The sequence below is a fragment of the Lepisosteus platostomus genome, chromosome 23, assembly GCF_059453375.1.
Source record: "Lepisosteus platostomus isolate fLepPlt1 chromosome 23, fLepPlt1.hap1, whole genome shotgun sequence".
NCBI lineage: Eukaryota > Metazoa > Chordata > Actinopteri > Semionotiformes > Lepisosteidae > Lepisosteus > Lepisosteus platostomus.
In genome coordinates this window covers 7,078,980-7,097,451 of record NC_142633.1, presented here as the reverse complement: position 1 = coordinate 7,097,451, position 18,472 = coordinate 7,078,980, and the positions used below count along the sequence as shown (strand labels likewise).

Sequence of the window (18,472 nt, the reverse complement as noted above, 5' to 3'; positions counted from 1 at the left end):
CCAGGACACTGCAGCTGGTACTCCTGTCCTTTAGAAACGTTACTTGGGATCATTAACGCCTGTAGCAGTCAGTTTCTGGGACTTCATTTGGAATTTTACTCATTAAAATCATTGGCATAATTATTCTGTCAGCATTGCTGTATTTAGTGAGAGAACTCTAGGCCTGCAAACACTCCCACCCCCTTCACTAGCTGTATGGCTTTGGAAGAAATAAGACATTTGCTTATTTATAGCTGTGCGATTAATTGTTTTGGCACAGATGGAAATGTTTCTAAATACACAGCTATTAAATACTCTAAAGACCATGAGCTCTCCAGCCATTTCCATGTTTCTGAGACTCAGTGTTCTGGGGTCATAAGCTGCGTGTTACAGCCCTTCACCCAGGTCACAGTTACTGTATGTATTGTGGTTATCAATTTCAGGACACAAATTGCCATCCTTCTCCCTAATTCTTCTTTGCAGCTCTTCTGTTCTGCAAGGGAAGCATTCCGGGCTGAAGGGAAACTTATAGCACAACAGAGTATTAGTCTATTTTCCAAAACTACATACGATTGTGGTCAAACAGACTTAAAACCCCCACAGTTGCTGCCTCTTATATTATAAAAATCCCTATATATTGGTAAAAACAATTCTAACTGAAATGAACTGAAGAGTCCTGTCCTAAATAAAGCAGTCAAGGAGCTGTGTACAGATGAGCACGCACCTTACATTTACTTTGATTAATGCTTAGGAAGTTTTAGAATTTAACTGAGGGAAGAAAAACAGCTTGTGGAAGGTTTTTTGAGGCAACTGTAAGGATTCCTGCATATCCCAAAGAAAATCACACGATTTCAATCTCCCTTAGGAAAAGAGCTGATGGGGTAGTCCAAGCCTGGTTCAGTGACATAATCAGACATTTGATTTTTCTCTGGAGAGTTAGTTTGAGGATATTTGTATGGGTTTCTTACTCCCATCTGGCAGATACCTTTATACAAAATGGCGATTGTATAAATTTGGACATTGCCAATAACTGAACGTTAATCCACATAGAAATGAATTCTGACACATTTATGTGTGGGCTTGGTACTCTTTAGTGTTTATATGTCTTCCATGTACAAAATACCATGAGAAAGCATTTGTCTTTTAAAGATTGCTTTGTTTAAGGCAGCCTTGATAACAGCGAATAGCTTTCTTGGTACTACCAGAGTATGGGGCCTTACTCTGTTTTAAAGCGATAGTGATTAATTTGATTGAGCTGTTTGATCATACTGTACATGTAGATTAACCGACTGTGGATATGAATTTTAGAATTGAAAAATGTCACTGAATTCTCAAACATGTAGCATAAAGCAAAGCAAATTAACACAATATCATTAAAATATTTTTTTTCGGCACACAAAATTCTGCATGCAATGAATGTTATTGTAAATGTTAATAAGTGTTAAATGTTAAAACACGTTAACTTTATGTGCGACTTCCTCGACTTAACAGTATAATCTTAAATTTCTAGATGAATTTGGTTCTTCCGAAAAGATTATTATTATCTTAGAAACTTTCATTTTTTGTAATTTTCTGGGAAGTATTTGGGTTTTTTCCCCCAAAATGTCAGGTTTTTGCAGCAATGTATGTAATTTTATTTTGTTTGTGAAAATTAAAGGTAAGCGCCCTGTTTGGTTAAAATAGTTCCTATGAAAAATATTTAAAAAATAAATCGTCAGGCAATTTTACAGAAATATATATCTAAATATTATACTAATATTATATACAAAATAATATATAAAATCTATAAAGATTTTAACTATATTATTTGTATTGTTAAACTATGGTACCTGTTCATTATCTCTGCACAGGGAGAATGAGGACTGTATGAGTACTTCTCCAGTGTGTCTGTCAGAGCCATTTGCTATTTGACATGTTGTGAGCTGCACAGTGCTCTGCAGTAGAGCTGACAATAACATGCCAGCAGTAAGATTGGAAACACTGCAGCTTGCAGGCAATAGCAAGGCCTCTGGAGTGCTGTTCCACTAAACACTGAGGAAACCCTTGTTAATTTCAAGCTGCCACTTTTTGGGAAAACCTGGTGACAGTCAGTTAATGCCACGGTCTACGCTAGTGACATCTGGGCCACAGAGCTCAAGTTTCAGGCATTAAATGGCCTCACACCAGAAAAATAATTATTTAGATCTGTTATTTTGGAGGTGAATTAAATGTAACTGGGCATAAATGTACTGTATACCAGTGAAAAAAGAACCATCAAAGGCCTTGACAGGGTATTTTATAGTTTCAAAATTAATGTAGGATAGTTGTGTATCAATCATATTAACAGCAGATGTTTTGTGTGGTTTTCCACATTTTACTATTTCCCTGACTCTCTGTGGAAGGGCAGGATGTGTCCAGAATAATACTGATTATGTCTCTGGAGATCTGTATAAAACTTCACAGCAGTTTAAGAGAGAGCATTACGGCAGTTTAAGAGAATAGAAAGTGGGCGTGGTATTTCTCTTGAAGTGCAATAAACTCTTTTTTTCCTACAGGAAGCATTTGATCCTGAGCAGTGCAAGTCCCGAACCGATATTTTAAGTGCTTAATTTTACGCGTTTGTGTAAAACAACAGCACTGAGATGTCCATCGACGTGAGACTTACTGTACACATTTTTTGCAAACAATAACCATTTTATTAGGGGATATAGGGGATACATTATTCACATTCTTGAAGTATTCGATCTTTCACTGACAAATTAGAGTTTCCTTGAACTAATTCCTACAGCTAGTATAACTGGAAAATTGCATTATGTTACACATTTGTAACCCTAACCCTTGCCTGATACACACCGTAAATGGAATTTGAATGCACTTAATGCAATTGGAGAAAAAACAGCAAAGATGGCATGAATTTCTGCTGGTAAGAGGAATGGCTCAGTGTCCAAAAATCCAAACTATAAGAACACAGGATGTGTGCCATTTTCATTTCAGTGACATGGTTTTGAAAAACAATTGGATATTACCTATACAGTATATATACTGTACAGCACAAACTCTATATTACTGTACCCCAGACTTTCAGGGATTCTTGTAGCACTTATCAACCCTCTCCTAGCTTGCACCTAATGCAGATACAAACAGGAATATGTACTTTAATTCATTTGAGGCCAATTTGCAAGTGTGCAAGTATCTCCCTTCAATAGGGCTGGATTAGAGCAAAATCAATTTGAACCCACCTGCCTGATTTAAGGCTCGCATCTCACCCTTTCCAATACGCACTGTATAGAACAGTCTAGAGCTTAATGAGCATTATCAACATTATATGAGCATTATTTGCTTCTATTATTATATTTTTGTTGTCGCAGGTAAATCCTGTATACAGGCCTTTTCGATTCCACACAAGAGCTGTACACCTGTCAGAAATATAGGTTGTAAAGTGTTTTTTTTAAGAAGTTGTAAATATTTTATGAGTGTTAGCAGATGCTTATGGCGTTCATTAAAGACCTTTAATTCTACAGTTTAGTTGGGAAAAGTTTCCATCCCTCAGGCTGCACATCTCAAGAAAATATCAGGAAGCAGCAGCCTAGAGATAATTACTGCAACATTTGTGTATTTCATTGTTTCCAGTCTGTACATCGCCTGAGTTACACCACATGTGTTGTATTGAAGGAGTTATTTCATTATGAGGCAAAATCTGTACCTGTCAGTTATCTGCACACCAGAAATTGATTTGAGTTCCATAAAGTCTTGAAGTATTGAGCTGGCGCAGACCATTTCTGTATTCATCTAACAAAACGTGAGGGCTTAAAGTGGACAATGTCCATTCAGGATTGAGGGAAACAATTTACCACAAAAAAATTATTGGAACAGTTTGTTGAGCTGAATCACTTGAAGCCAGCACATTGAAATACTTTGAAAATTTAACGGATATTGTATTACAAACATTTTGACTACCTGGCCCAGGTGCACGGTGTCATTCTGGAACTTAAATGTTCTTAAGTTTTTATGTTCCATGCTGTAACAGCTCATATTTCCTTCAGGCTGAATAAGATTAGGCCAACGTGGGTAACTGTGATGACATTGAATGTGATTGTACACAAACTCACTCAAGTGTACATTTCTCTTTGATGCCTAAAGCAGTTGTATAAGATCAATTTCTTTTCCTGTTGGAATTTCCCTGTTGATAGTTCTGTATTGTTTAAATGGACACAACACACAGGATTTCCATTTCTCTCAAACACAGCAAACTAGTTTTGTAAAAGAGTTTTGTTGAAAATGCACACACCTTTATTGCCAAATATCCACAAAAAGGACAGCCCATTATACCAGTAAGAGATCTATTCCGAAGAAACCCAAGAAAGATACAGATTTGCTGGAAATAAACTGTAGCATGGTTGACTATGCTATTGAATCAACACACCAAAAACACAGAAGGCAATTGAAGTAAACCGACAAAACAAATTTGTGAACAAGATAAAAAACCTGCAGTGTAAAAAAAAATGCATGATCATTTCTATTGTGCAGCACAAAAAAAAAAACGTGTTTATAGCTCATCCCACCCTGGCATACAAATAATACTACCATCCAAAAGATATGTTGCCACATCATCTTCATCTTGAGGATGAAATAATAAAAATATTTCATATTTACAAAGTACAAAGCATTATTATAAGCTCATTTGGAGTATTGTGTAGCATTGGGTCTACTGTAGGGTCAACATCTTCCTAGAAAAAAAGTTACTACTGCTTTGGAATCAGTTCAGAGAACAGCAACTACATACAGGATGTTTCTTGGAGCTTTTTTTATGTCCAGGAGAGCTGAACTCTGAGGGGACCCGATTCAAATACTCAGAATCCTCACAGTCAAGGTCCACTGGTTGGGTTTCTTCCAAATCCGCAATGAAACTTGAAGCTGGGGACACAAGTGAGAAGCAAGGGAAAGGCTAGACTGCTCTGGTGTTGAGCCCTGAGGTCTTTTCAGACCTGACTGGAAGAGAGCTCACCAACCCAGTGACCTGTATACACTTGCATGACCTTCTCTCATCCCTTTTTATATTACTTGTTAGTGGGGTTTACACTATTTTATACAGTAGCATACTGAATGTTGTTTTCCCACTTTTCCTGTGTACACATTGTGTTTCGCTAAGACTCATCATAACTATTGGTCCTTATTTTAAAAGCAGTGCCTTGTAGCTTAAAGGGTTAACTGGATTCCCCTTGGAAAAACAGGAAATCCACCCCCCCGCCCCCTTTCAAAGCTTTCAACACGATTACCTGAGCGGGAACATTTCAGACGATCTCAGCAGAAAGTGGAAGTGTGGTTGGTCTGAAGGATATCCTTACAGCTCGTCTTAAGAGCTCAACAGGCCTGCTGTGAATCACACTGGCATAATGTACTGTGCATATCAGTGTTTGTGTTTGTCTGGTTTTGTGCCAGACAGGATTTTTTTGCTTTGTTTTGAAAGCTTATTCAGTAAACGTTCAACATCTTTGGCAGGCATGCTTCAAGGCTGGGCAGACATCTAAGGGACCAGTGCCAAAATACTGTAGGACACACGGCACAAAATAAGACAAAAACTGAATTTTGAGCCAAAATAAAGCAAAAACTTCATTTTTAAAATCTGGAGTCACTGGTATGGTTTTTATTTTTAGATGATTGTGAGCTTTTTTTTTGTTTTGTTTTATAACAGAATATCCTTGAAATAATAAAATCTCCTGGCAAATTGAAGCCAATTCCCACAGAATAATGTCTTTGGACGGTGTAATGATTTGTTTAAAACTCCATGTTGAAAATGGAATTGGCTGCGTGTCTTCTCAATATGATAAAAGAAACAAATGCACATGAACTGGATCTTTTCTCTGTTCTGATCATCAACAAGTCTGAAGGGTTTATGGGCCATTTTTGAGGTCTTGGGAATTGAAGGGACTCATCCTATTATTCCAATATTTTCTGTACATAAAAAAAAACTTTAAAGGCCAAACTTTCTAATTCCACTTTCGTTTCTCTTTCTCCTCATTCCTGCCTTCCATTAAAACAAATTCCGTCCCCTTTCCCTAATCTCTTCCTGACTTCATGCCACGCACGATATCCCTTCCCTTGCCCTGCTCCCTTTCTCCTGTGATCCTTATAGCTCCCTCTCTGGAGTCTCTGCTCCTCAGGGAAGGGATCGACCCTGACCACCGGGAGTATAGTAAGTGGCTTCTGCAATGCCTTGTGTTCTGGTCTTTGTTGATTTCATTGTTTAAAATAATCATTTCTCTCCGATTTCCTGCATCTACAGTAGTTGTTAGTCTCCGATTCACGTTTTACTGGTCCATGGCATCCTTTACTGGGATCCTTCTTTAAAAGCATGAATACTCCAGTTGTCTCATTTAATTTCGGTTATTGAATTGAATTATTGTATCTCTTGAAGTGCTGTGCTGAAGGCCAGGCTTACAATTTCCTAACTTGTCCAGACTTTCTGCTGTGGCTGCTGCGTCCGGAAGACTGACCCCTGAACTCTGGCTCTTCGCCTCCTTGGGTAGCTGCTCTTAGATGTTGGAAGGCTATACAACTGTAAATTACAAAAAATGACAAAATACAGAATTGAAGGTTATACCTCACATGAGTTTTTGCTTCATGCTGCTCTAGCAAAAACCTTCCAAGTTGCCGTTTTGAAGGATATGTAGACATGCAAATCTCTGCGGAAATTCAAGTGTTAGTCTGCTGAGGAGTGTCAGTAGTCTCGAAAAGCATCGCTCGTGCTCTGGTTGGCATTGCCTCTGGGAGCACCACCCCTTGTCTCTAACTGGCACTCGGTTATTGACTGTCTCGGCAGGAATACTTGTGAAGCCTGGATTCAAGTGGCATCAGAATTGATTGTACCACCTGGAAATGACAAACCCACATGTACAGCAGCCTTTAAAAACTGAGGCTGTGGCACAATATCTTTTTAAAGTATAATAACTGACATGCAAGTGCTTGTTTTTTAAAAGCGCAATTTGTGCACTATGGAGTAGCAGGCAAATACACCAGCTGAGATTGCAACTGGCACTGACTGGCACTGAAGCTCTGACCATTACCAGTCTAGCAGAGCCCCCTAGGACTTCAGTACTGAACATTGCAGTTCCTGTCTGTCCTCTGGCACGATAGAAACCTGCCATGTTCACCACCCATTGTTGTGATGATACCCACGATGGGGCTTGGCTATTTGGGTGGTTTAGGAAGGTGCAGGGCAGCACCTTGATGCAGTGTTTAGTATTGCTGCCTGGGTTCAATTCCAGACCTAGGGTGCTGTCTGTGTGGAGTTTGTATGTTCCCCCTGTGTTCGTGTGGGTTTCCTCTGGGTGCTCCAGTTTCTTCCCACAGTCCAAAGACATACTGGTAATTTGTTAGAGTTTGGGAAGATTGGCCCTGGTGTGTCTGTGTGTGACTGGTGTTCTCTCCAGGGTGTATCCAGGGCTGCCAGCAGCCATATCACCCTGCAACTTACAGCTGGCACCCCACTGAAGCTCAGCAGGTGTGAGCCTGGTCAGTACCTGGATGGGAGACCTCCTGGGAAAAACTAAGGTTGCTGCTGGAAGAGGTGGTATTGGGCCAGCAGGGGGCGCTCACCCTGTGGTCCATGTGGGTCCTAATGCCCCAGTATAGTGATGGGGACACTACAGTATACTGTTAAAAGGCACCGTCCTTCGGATGAGACATAACACCGAGGTCCTGACTCTCTGTGGTCATTAAAAATCACAGGGTGTTTCTCGAAAAGAGTAGGGGTGTAACCCCAGCGTCCTTGCCAAATTTCCCATTGGCTCTTACCAATCATGACCTCCTAATAATCCCCATCTCTGAACTGGCTTCATCACTCTGCTCTCCTCCCCACTGAGAGCTGATGTGTGGGGAGCGTTCTGGCGCACTATGGCTGCCGTGGCATCATCCAGGTGGGGCTGCACACTGGTGGGGGTGGAGGGGAGTCCCCATTACCTGTAAAGCTCTTTGAGTGGAGTGTCCAGAAAAGCGCTACATAAGTGTAAGAAATGATTATAATTATTATTATTATTATATCCCACTTTAAGCCCATGGCTCCCCAACAACTCTGTATTGGATAAAGCAGTTAGAAAGTGGATAGATTGACGAAAGGTGCATTGCTGCTCTGGGATGGTCTTCCTGTTCTTCCTAAAAGCTGTGAGCTCCCTAACGGCTGACTTGACCTCTTCAGAGCCGCTATATTTGGAATAGCTCCGTGTCGCTTTGTAGTCGACTGATGTTTTAATTTTTCCATCATTTAATTTCTTACATGTCGCGAGGGAAACAGTACATTGTTCTGTGCTCTTTAAGGAGGCACCAGGCGTATGGCTCTTGTGTTTACAGTGGATGTCTGTGGAGCGACCTGAGGAGACCTTGCTCTTTTGCAGAAGTGTGACGTGCCGAATGGATATGTAAGAAGGCACAAGACAAAATCTTCACTGGGATGTGAAATGTCCAAATCTTTGCACTGTTGCATGTTTTCATGCTCAGCTGTTCTTGTTATATTAATGGCCAGCTTTGCTAACTTTAACAGGACTGAAAATGGATTTCTGAAAAGAGGTCATTGCTAATGACTGCGGGATGTGTTGAGGAAAGTGTTGGTATGAATGCTGCGTCAGCACACCCCTCAGGACCGCAGGACTGTGTCGTGCTGTCCGGCTCCTACTGCATCCTTCCTGCCGCCTAAGACCTTAGAAGTGCCTTAAACAGGAAGGATAACAGGGGAAACAGGAAGAATACCAGGATATTCATGGGAAAAGCTCAGCTAACACTGCATATAGTGTGCAAGGTAGTGTAGATGGAACATCAATGGGGAAAACCTTGCTGTACTGTAGTACCAGCTATAAAAAGTATCTCTAAGCAATACAAAAGTTTGTAAAGGGGTAGGGTGCTGCACAAGAACAGACAGCAATTGCCTGTGCTGAAGCAGCCTGTCTTAGCACAACAGTGTAGCTTGGCACTGTTCAGCTGGAGGTTTTTCAAGTGCAAAGTAACCCCTCTTGTGTTCTGAAAGTGTTTTTTCCGCACTAGTAACAATGATGCAAATGTAACTTATTCCAATTTTATCCTCCTGGCCAAATTCCAAGCGCAAAACTGTGAAACGCTTCTCTTCCTCTTATTTTTCTGATGAAATATACAGGATGAGATGCCAAGACTCTTTTTTGAACTCCACTTAAAAATAAGGGCCATGCGTCAACATGCGTCAACTGCAAAGGAACAAGTAATAGGTTTATTCCGTGCTGAGAAGAGAAGAAAAGAAACATAACCTTTCGGCTGTGGAGCCTTCTTCGGGTGTGACACTCACCACGCCATTGTTTATCTTATTTATACATCCAGTAAACATCTGTGTCTAATAAACACTAACACAATAAAAAGTGATGTTACTTTCCCTTACGCTGACATCAGTTGTAGCAATCAGCATAAATGAGTTGTAAAGAGACACAATATTTCGGCTGTGGAGCCTTCTTCATGTATGACACCCAAAGAAGACTCCACAGCCAAAACCTTGTGTTTCTTTTCTTCTCTTTTCAGCATTGAATAAACCTTTACTTGTTCCATAAAGGAAGATGGTGTGTTTTGTTCTTTCTTTTCTCTGTGGAAAACACTTGAAACTAAGTGCATCATCTCATCAGTATAAAACTCTTAGAAATCAGTGACTTTTGCCTCACTATGACTGGGCATCGAGGCAGAGCCCGAGCATGTTTCTACCACAGGCTTGTTTGAGCTTCTTGGTGAACTCCTCAGAAACAGTCTGTCAACAGCCCAGCAGGAGTTTAAGGTGAAATCCTTCTCGGGAGCTTTGAATGAGGAGCACATTGCACCTTTTGTGTTGCAGCCTTTTGAAACTACCAGGCGGTGAACAGCTGCAAAGTGTCTGAATGAGATCTTTTTACATTTTGAATTCCGGAGGCAATTATAATGACAAAGATTATAGAAAAGCAGAATTTGCTTTTGTGTGCAAATGAAGTCAAGACATACATTTTAGAGACTCCAGTCTGAATGGTGAGTGTGTGCTTTGTGTAATATATAAACTTTGGGAAGCCCTGGTTTTGCAAAGTGGGACTTTTTAAGTTTAGTATATCTCACTTGGCCCCTTTCAGCTCTAGAAGCCTTTGTTTTTTAGGTTACTTTAGGTTTAAAGTAATACACAGTCACATACCACACTGTCATTTTATCACTTTGCGTGTATACCGTTCATATTGTCCACAGTGGACCATTTTATACAATTATGTGAGTATTTGAGACATTAAAAACACAGAGTGTTGAAAGTAACACCACTGAGATTGGAGCCAACAGCATTTGTATTTTTAATGCCTCTCAGTACATTATAAAATATGTCACAGAGGCATTTCTAAGCATATTCTGCTCTGTACATTCTCTAATAAAGGAATTAGAATTTAAAAAAAATAAGATTAAGGTGAAGCTTTTGTTTTAGAGTGGAGAAAAGAAAAGTTACTCTGAACTTGTCGTCTATAGAGAAGAAAGTGTTCCTTCTTTATTCAGTAACAACAGCGAGGATACCTTTTTGTCTCTCTCAAACCTGTAAATATTGATCTTGAGCGGAAAACTATTCATAACAGCATGCTTAGCTCACCCCACATTTTCCTGTCATTTTGTCCGTTTCATTGTTGATTTTGAAGGTTTGAATACTTATCACACATCTGTAACCTGCTGGAAAGTCTTGGGTGCCTTTCAGCGTACTGTCAGGAAAAGATATTTTAGTCGTCTCTTGCAGTAGATGCTATCACAAGGGAACAGGTAATGGTTTATTCCTTTACCTGTTTCTTTGCAGCCTACGCATGCTGACACAGCTACTGTACCTACCTGATGCTATTACAGGGCCTTGCCTGTTGCATGTGCACCCTCTCAATGAACAACATAACCTCTCAAGGCAAATGCAGTTTGCAAGACAGCATTTATATACAATTAGCTATTTTTAAAAACACAAAACTGAGCCCCCGTGGGTGGATTGTAATAATTGTTTTACTTCCTCACTCAGAAAACTCTTGCCTGCTTATCACGGCATTTTGTACTCAATTTGGCTGAGCAGGACTTGGAGACATTGTCTCACTGGGTCCTGTCCTGGAGAGGAAACCTCCTTTTGTCCTGTCGTCCACTTCTGTGGGTTTAAACAGGAATATTACTTCAGCAGGGGGGGAAAATACACCACGACAATGGTTGCTGAAACCTCACAATGATGTCTATTGAGGAGGGAGGCTGCCTGGACAAGCCTTTGCATTAAAAGGCAGTGTTTGTGTTTTACATTCTTGCATTCCTTCTTCTGTTTTTTTCAGTTTTGATTTATTCCCAATAAAAAGTCGAGAAACAAAGACTCTGGTTACATTCACACACAGTGCCTGGACTACAACTGATTTCTTTCTGTGATAACGGAACACTCCTAGCACACCTGAGGTCTAGACTGTTCAATGGCTGGGATACGGGTATTTCTGAAGTATCGTATGGTGATTTAATGACTGGTGAATACACCATATTGTCACGTTCGTTAACCCCTCCTCTTAAGGACGCTCCAGCCCTTCCTTGTTTTCTACTCATCCCCCGCACCTGCTCCCTGTTCCAACCCCCTTTTCAGTTCTCCCTAAAAGCCAGGCACTCACTCTATTCCGGGCTCTGCATTGGTTCCCATACCAGGCGAGTCCGGGACCTAGAAGCACATGGTCCCGTCAAGTTTTTAGTTTCTGTTCCCGTTCCCGTTCCGGTTCTGACCCGGTTCCTGTTTTTATTCTGTTGGTCTTGGATGGACCCCCCGGTTTTGGATTTTTGCCTTCTCTTCGATTCCCCCTTGGACTTATTTCTGGATTGTTTGCCTCGGCCACACCTTCCCCGAACACCAGCGCACCATGGACATGCCCCCTGGTTTCACTCCCCGTGTTTTCCTCAATCTACCCCAGATCGTGTCGTCTGGATAGGGTCCTGAAAGAACGCTTCCGTTACACATATTCCAGACTCCTTCTGCATTATTCCCTTTATTCAACATCAACCGCCAGTTGATCCAAATTCTCTTGTAGAAATACAGAGTGTCCTCAAGAGAAGGAAAATATCATGTTTAAGTCTAGTCTGTCTTAACTCCGATTTGCATTATGATTTCTTTGTAATGTGGGAGACTGAATAGAGTTTTAGACCAGTTACAAATGAAGGGAGGCCATTGGACCAGTCTTGCCCTTTTGGTAGAAAGTACAGTACTTACAATAATTGATTCCAGGATCTCATCCGTCAGTTTTTGAAAGAGGCCACTGTATTGGCTTCAACAGCATGCTTTGGTGGCTTGTTCCACACTCCCACAACTTTTTGGTTAAAGAACCATCTCTTATTCTTGGGGTTAAAAGTATTTCTGTTTCATGTACTTATTCCCAAACCTTGCTGAGAAAGTCTTAGCAACGTTGGCTAAGTCAGTGCAGATAGGTGAGGAAAATGTTCATCCATTTCTTTCCTTGTGTTCCCAGCTGTTTGATTGCTTTTATTGTCTGCTTCTGCTCCCTGCCACTTTTACACTGAGTCTGTAAACATGTATAGCATTTCTTTGCAGTACTATTTTCAATTGGACCCAGAACATTTTCCAGTGCCAATTAATTGGTGCCTGCACTTGTCTCATGTCTGGAACTAAAGATGATGAATTGTCATTGATCGTTCCGTGCAAAAATGCATGGTGAGATTCTAAAAAGCAGATTAAAACGATGGGCAGAATAATCTTTTTTGTAGCCCTTACTATCTTCTTAGAAGATAGTAAAAAAAAGAAGATACTTTGGCAATGTCTATACATATTTGTGAATGGATAGACACCATTGAGACACAAATACTATGAACATTAGGGAGGATAGGAGACAGTGAGTAATCCTCAAGCCAGATTTTACTCTTTGCCTGACCTGGCTCAAGCAAGTTTATATATATATATAAGGGTTTTTTTTCCCCCAGCTGTTTGGCTGTAATTTGTAAATCACAGCTGGATGCGATAACTCCTCCAGAAATGGGTGTCCTTTGCCATTGTGGAAGCCAAAAGGCAACTCGCAAACAATGACCCCTGCATCCCTGCTGCGCGGCTACAAAAGCTCAGAAATGCCCTGGACTTGAAAACATGGATGTGATCCATTCTCACTTGCAGGCACACGATACCCTTAAGGGGTTTGGGGGGAGGGGTTCAAAGGTCACATGAAAGAAGTAGCGACATTCACGGCTCAATTAGGCCTTTGTCTTCAGGACAGGGCCTTCAGTGTTTAGGTCACTGCTTCTGACAAAGCCTCTACAGTTCTACATGGCTTTAATAGGAATATAATTTTGTGAATTAAGCATTTGGAATGCATTTTTTCCACCAGCTTTTTTTTTTTTTTTCAGATGCCCGCCCTCTCACTGCCAGTTGGGGCTTTCCCTAATGGAAAAAGTGATCCAAGACCTTTAGAATCTGCCTCTCAAGGCGAGGCCCTGATTAGATGAAGCTTTGTAAAGTGAAGCCCTGTAATCAAATGCACTCACTCAAACCTAACCTGCCCTGCCCTGCACAGATGTAACTGGCTTTCTACCGCAGCAGGACACATTAAAATGCCAGGATAAGCCCAGCACCCTTTAATCGCACAACGAAATATGTAGCCATTCAGACAACACTTCATTTGCTGAAATGTGCCCATTTTCCCCAGATTAATTTCAAAAGATTGGCGTTGGATTGTTTTATTCCTGCATATGAATGCCTTAAATTCTCTTTGTGCTGCTTCAATTTAAATCTGGAGCAGACCAGATTTTGAGTGATCAAGTGAGCCATTCCATGCAGAAATACAGGGGAAATTACTCTGAATTGTTATGGCAAGCAAAATTACCATTAAAAGATCAACTATTCAGCAGATGCTGTAAAGAAGTTGTTTTTAAACTTTGACAACCAAAGGCTGTTGGTTATAGATTATGCTGATTGTTGCAATTGATGTCGGCATATTGGAAGGTAACACCATTTTTTATTGTGTTACAGAGGTTATTAGACACAGATTTCTACTGGAAAGATGTATAAATGGAATACACAATGGCATGGAGAGTTTCACAGTTCAGAGTGCTTGAAGCAAGGAGTATGAGGACATAAGCTGCCAACAGAATATGTTGATTCACAAACTTGGGGAAATATCATCTTTATAAACACGCTGAAGCACACTTATCCTGTGTGTTACAGAAATGTGCCTTTACATACATCAATGTTTGCATCCCGAAACGTTCTTTTATTTTGCAATATCTTCAGTTGACCATTACTGTGCTTGCACTAAATGTGGAATTATTTCTTCTTCTTTCATTTTGTTGGCTTTCTGGTTGTTAGACAATTTTTTTTTCTCAACTGGATACATTTTGTAGCACTTTCTCCAGAATTACATCAGTGTCAGTGTGGATTCCTTATCTCACAGCCTGCTTGTGTAAGAAGCCGCGTTGTTGTTTGAGTGAGGAACTCTGTGCTGAGTTGGGGAGCTGAGTCAGGAGAGATTTCTGATGATGAAAACGTTAGGCAGAGACGTAGTCGAGGGCGAATTCCGGGTTCGATACCAGAGGTTATCCAAAAGGAGAAAGGCAGACAAATCCAAAACGCTAGACGAGGTCAAGGTTGGAGGTGAGTTCTGGGTTAGAATATCCAAAGGCAAGTTCCAAAGGTTTATCCAAGCGAGGCAGGAAGTTCCGAAGAAGCTAACAATCCCGAACAATGTTCAGTGAAATGGAGAAAGCTTAAGTAGGTTTGGAAGTGATTGGAAGAAGGGTTAGATCAGTGATGTTTGAGGGGCTTCCCTCCAGCTGGTGTTTGATTGGGGTGAGACCGTTTGTGTGGAGGATTCCCATGAGCAGCGGATGTGAAAGCTTGTGTGACTGTGTCTGGCTACTTCTCTGCCTTGACCACACGGTGTCGCTCACACTCATTGTAGTTGTGATTTGCGTGGGGACACAGTCTTGCAAACATTGGTAAAAAAAAGGCATTGAAAATTCTAGGTGTAAACTTCTTGCAAGTCATGGACAATTTCTGCTGGATTGCTTTTAGCTTAAGGCCTTAACCAGAACTGTATAGTACCTGGGCTCATTCATACTCAATTAAGTTTTGGAAAATAAAAGACACCAGTTTATAACAGTATTGAAACCCAAGATTTTGACAGGAAAAATCTCGTATGAGAGTTCATAGGTATTATATATAAAGGAACAAGTAATAGGTTTATTCCATGCTGAAAAGAGAAGAAAAAAAATGTTTTGGTCATGGAGCCTTCTTCAGGTGTGAGAAAGACAGGGCAGAAAGCAAAGGTAATGTAGCATAAGAGAAGGAATGACGAAGAGATCTAGAAAAAGATTTGGAGGAAGACATAGTAGGTCACAGCAGATGTAGGTTGAAGATATTTGTTATGGAGTGTTAGTAATCAGTTTACACAATGCTTTTACAACAATAAAATATTACATGTAATTTAATGCTTCACTGACAAACAAAATAGCACAGTGACGACTACAGCACAACCTCCCACTGCAGCCCAGACCTAATTACAGAGAACTTGGATCTCAAAAAGAACACCAGTAATACACTTCTAAAATAAGGCTCCACAGTAACACCCACATTAACTACAACCAAACTCTAAAAATCAGTCATCATTCCCTCAAAGGTCAGTCAGCTCTTAAATAAGATACATAAATAAATACTGCCTGGCAGGTTCAAATAAATTATTTAACAGAAAAGTATTTCAAAGCCTCTTCCTATAATTTATTTACTCTATACCACACGTCAGAGTTTGATAAAGTCTTGTAAATTCTTTTGGAGTGATAATGGGTTTGCATTACTGGTAACTTTTTGAATATCACTCTGTTTCTGTGGTCTTAACAGTCTCTTTTAACGTTAAAGGTTGGATACTCCTCAATACCATCTCATCACTGATCCAGGCCTTCTGGGTTCACATGTTTAAAAGCTAGTTGGCCCTAATATGATTTTCTGTTCTTTTCCAATGTATTTGTATATACCGTAAGAAATCTTAAATGTTCTGTGCTATCTTTATTGGAGGTTCATTTCATGATTTCCTGATTCAATTTCAGTATCTGTCAAAATCACTTTAAGGATTCTCACATCTTGAAGTCTTAAAACTTCTTCTTAAATTTTCCAAACTGAATGGTACTGAAAGATGTATTTGTAACCAGCACGCTTATTTTAACCTGAAAGGAATTCTGAGCTTCGCAAGTCTTCAAACTCAGTTAGAGGTACAGTATGGCAGATTACTTCATTGATCTAAAATTAATTTCAATAAAAGATGGTTGCTTGAAAATTGAAGAGCACCTTTTTTAACACAAAACCTGCAGGAGAGAACTACAGTAGCTCCATCCTGTCTAAATACTGCACTCACCTGGGTAATGCTTGATAGACATTCCTTGCCAAAAAGTCCAAAATGGAAAAGTTCTTGACCTCTTTAACTGAGGACAAATTTCAGTAGGTTTGATTGGGTAAGACTAAACTGAAATTCAGATGGGACATTGGAGTTGACTTAAGAGCATCTTGGGATCTAAATACTTAAAAATCTTAAGGATATCAATTTAACATCCACAATTCACGTTCCTGTGGAAAAGAATTCCATTAGTTTGGAATTGAGGTCCACAGGAAGGACTGCCCACTAAAATCGCAACAGAGAGGTTAGGGGGACTAAAACGAGAAATAGTCATATTTAAGTGGAGATCCAGTTGAACAAAAACCACAAATGCAATGTGTAATGCGGAGCTATTTGTTTATATTTTGGACAAAGCTGTGTAGTAAAATTTGGATCTGTGAACAAACACAGTAGTTGGAGGAGACTTCGTTCTTCACTTGATTTTTATGGATATGGAGTTTGTAACAGCAGGAAATTCATAGGACTCGGAGAGTGGGTGAGACCTAATGTGGAGTGTGTCTTTAACCTTGCCAGGTATTATGAGCAGGAGATGAGAGGGAGCAATTGAAGAAATAACCGTTCTTTTTGAGCCTCCTAAAACATGACACTTCACAAGTGCCGTGACAGGTAGCAGCAGACTGTAAGAAAGAATGCAAATGTTGACTTCCTCTCTGACCAAGGCAAGCAAACAAAAAAAAAGGCGGCCAATCCCACTTTTCCTGGATATTGCCAGCTGTGTGTGAATGGGCCATTTTAAGGGACTGAGTTATTTTCAGGTGTCTTCGCCTCGTCTTCCCTGCTATCCCTAGTCTTGGATAATGTACTCAGTCTGCATATTGTGGAAAATTTCGGATCTTGTTCTCAAATCTAGCTGCTTGGTGGTTATTTAAAATCTCAGATTATCACTTGTTTCCTTGCAATCCCTATAATTCCTGCCTTGATAAACTGTTGCCATGCAACGGAACCTTCAAATCAACAAAGCAAACGCTTGCTGAAGGGGATCCGACTCGTTCTGAAAAGCTGCAAACTGCTTTCAAAAAGCTCGAAGAGCGTCAGTTGTGCCTTTCCTCTGACATACACATACTTTTAACAGCCAGCCTTTCAGACCGCCCTTGAGACATGCGAGTTTGATTTTGTCGGTGTGGGGGGAATGCAGTTCCTCATCGAGAATCATTCAGCTCCTTGTTTGCAAGATGTTTGATGCTGCAGAGCGGGGGCATGACTCAGGCTGTGCTCACAGGCGCGCCTTCGCTTTGTGCTCAATGATGTCATCTTTTTTTTTTCTTGGAAAGTCTCAAGCCCTGTGCACTGACTTATTTGGCAAGGCCTTGCTAAGAGCTGAAAGTGGAATCCTTTGGCCTGTATGTCTGTACAGTATGTGCATGTAAAAACAGGCCTTCTGAACGTGCTCCAGATGTCCCTAATCAAACTAGATGGACAGAATGACCTCCACTCACTTCTAGCCCTTCCTATGCCCATATAATCCATAACATCAGACAGCATTAAGCAATGTTCTTTTCCTCCTGGTATTCCTGTGTTGAGCCAGCTGTGAAGTGCATTTTGAACACAGACATGGTGATAATGTTAATGTTGCCAACTGGATCAACAGACCGTAATATCACTATGAGACTATCAAGACAGACAGAAAAGAAAGTGTCATATGGAAATAGAAAGAAAGAATGGAACAAATATGTTTGCTCTCACACTATAAAACAATGAAAGGAGCCTATATTTTGACTTGCAAAACCCGTAAGGTCACTATGATAAGAATGTGTTAGATTTCCATACAAAATCTAAAATATTTTCATTTTAACACAAGAAAAGTTACACAATTTATTTATTTTTTCTCATTTTTTTAAAGGTGCAACTCATTTATTTCACATTCATTTGATTACTTTTCCTTCTATTATCAGATTCTGGCATCAGGTACTGCTTAATGCTTAAGTGTTCCGGAAAGAATCCAAATCAAATGGCACTGAGAAAGAACTTCTCAGGACGTATGAGATGTTTCCTTTTTGAGTTTAAAGATGAATAAAGTGTTTGCATTTCACCCGAGGTCATATGGAACAGGAAAAAGTAAATACACTTTTTGTAAACAGGGCATTTTAAGAAAACTAGGCATTGCAGTTACAGAAAAGTCTGTCAGTGTT

The 18,472-nt window shown here is 40.2% G+C and overlaps 1 protein-coding gene across 14 annotated transcripts in view; it reads left to right on the top strand.

The window, feature by feature from the left end:
- hspg2 (heparan sulfate proteoglycan 2) overlaps positions 1–18,472 on the top strand; it is a 226,727-nt gene that overhangs the window by 71,465 nt on the left and 136,790 nt on the right. For 11 of the 14 annotated variants that reach the window (XM_088617225.1, XM_088617230.1, XM_088617231.1 and 8 more), the window contains exon 4: positions 6,092–6,151. The exons of the other annotated variants lie outside the window; for them this stretch is intronic. In XM_088617225.1, the coding sequence (XP_088473351.1) occupies positions 6,092–6,151 (60 nt within the window). The remainder of the gene's footprint in view (positions 1–6,091; positions 6,152–18,472) is intronic. 14 annotated transcript variants of the gene reach the window in all.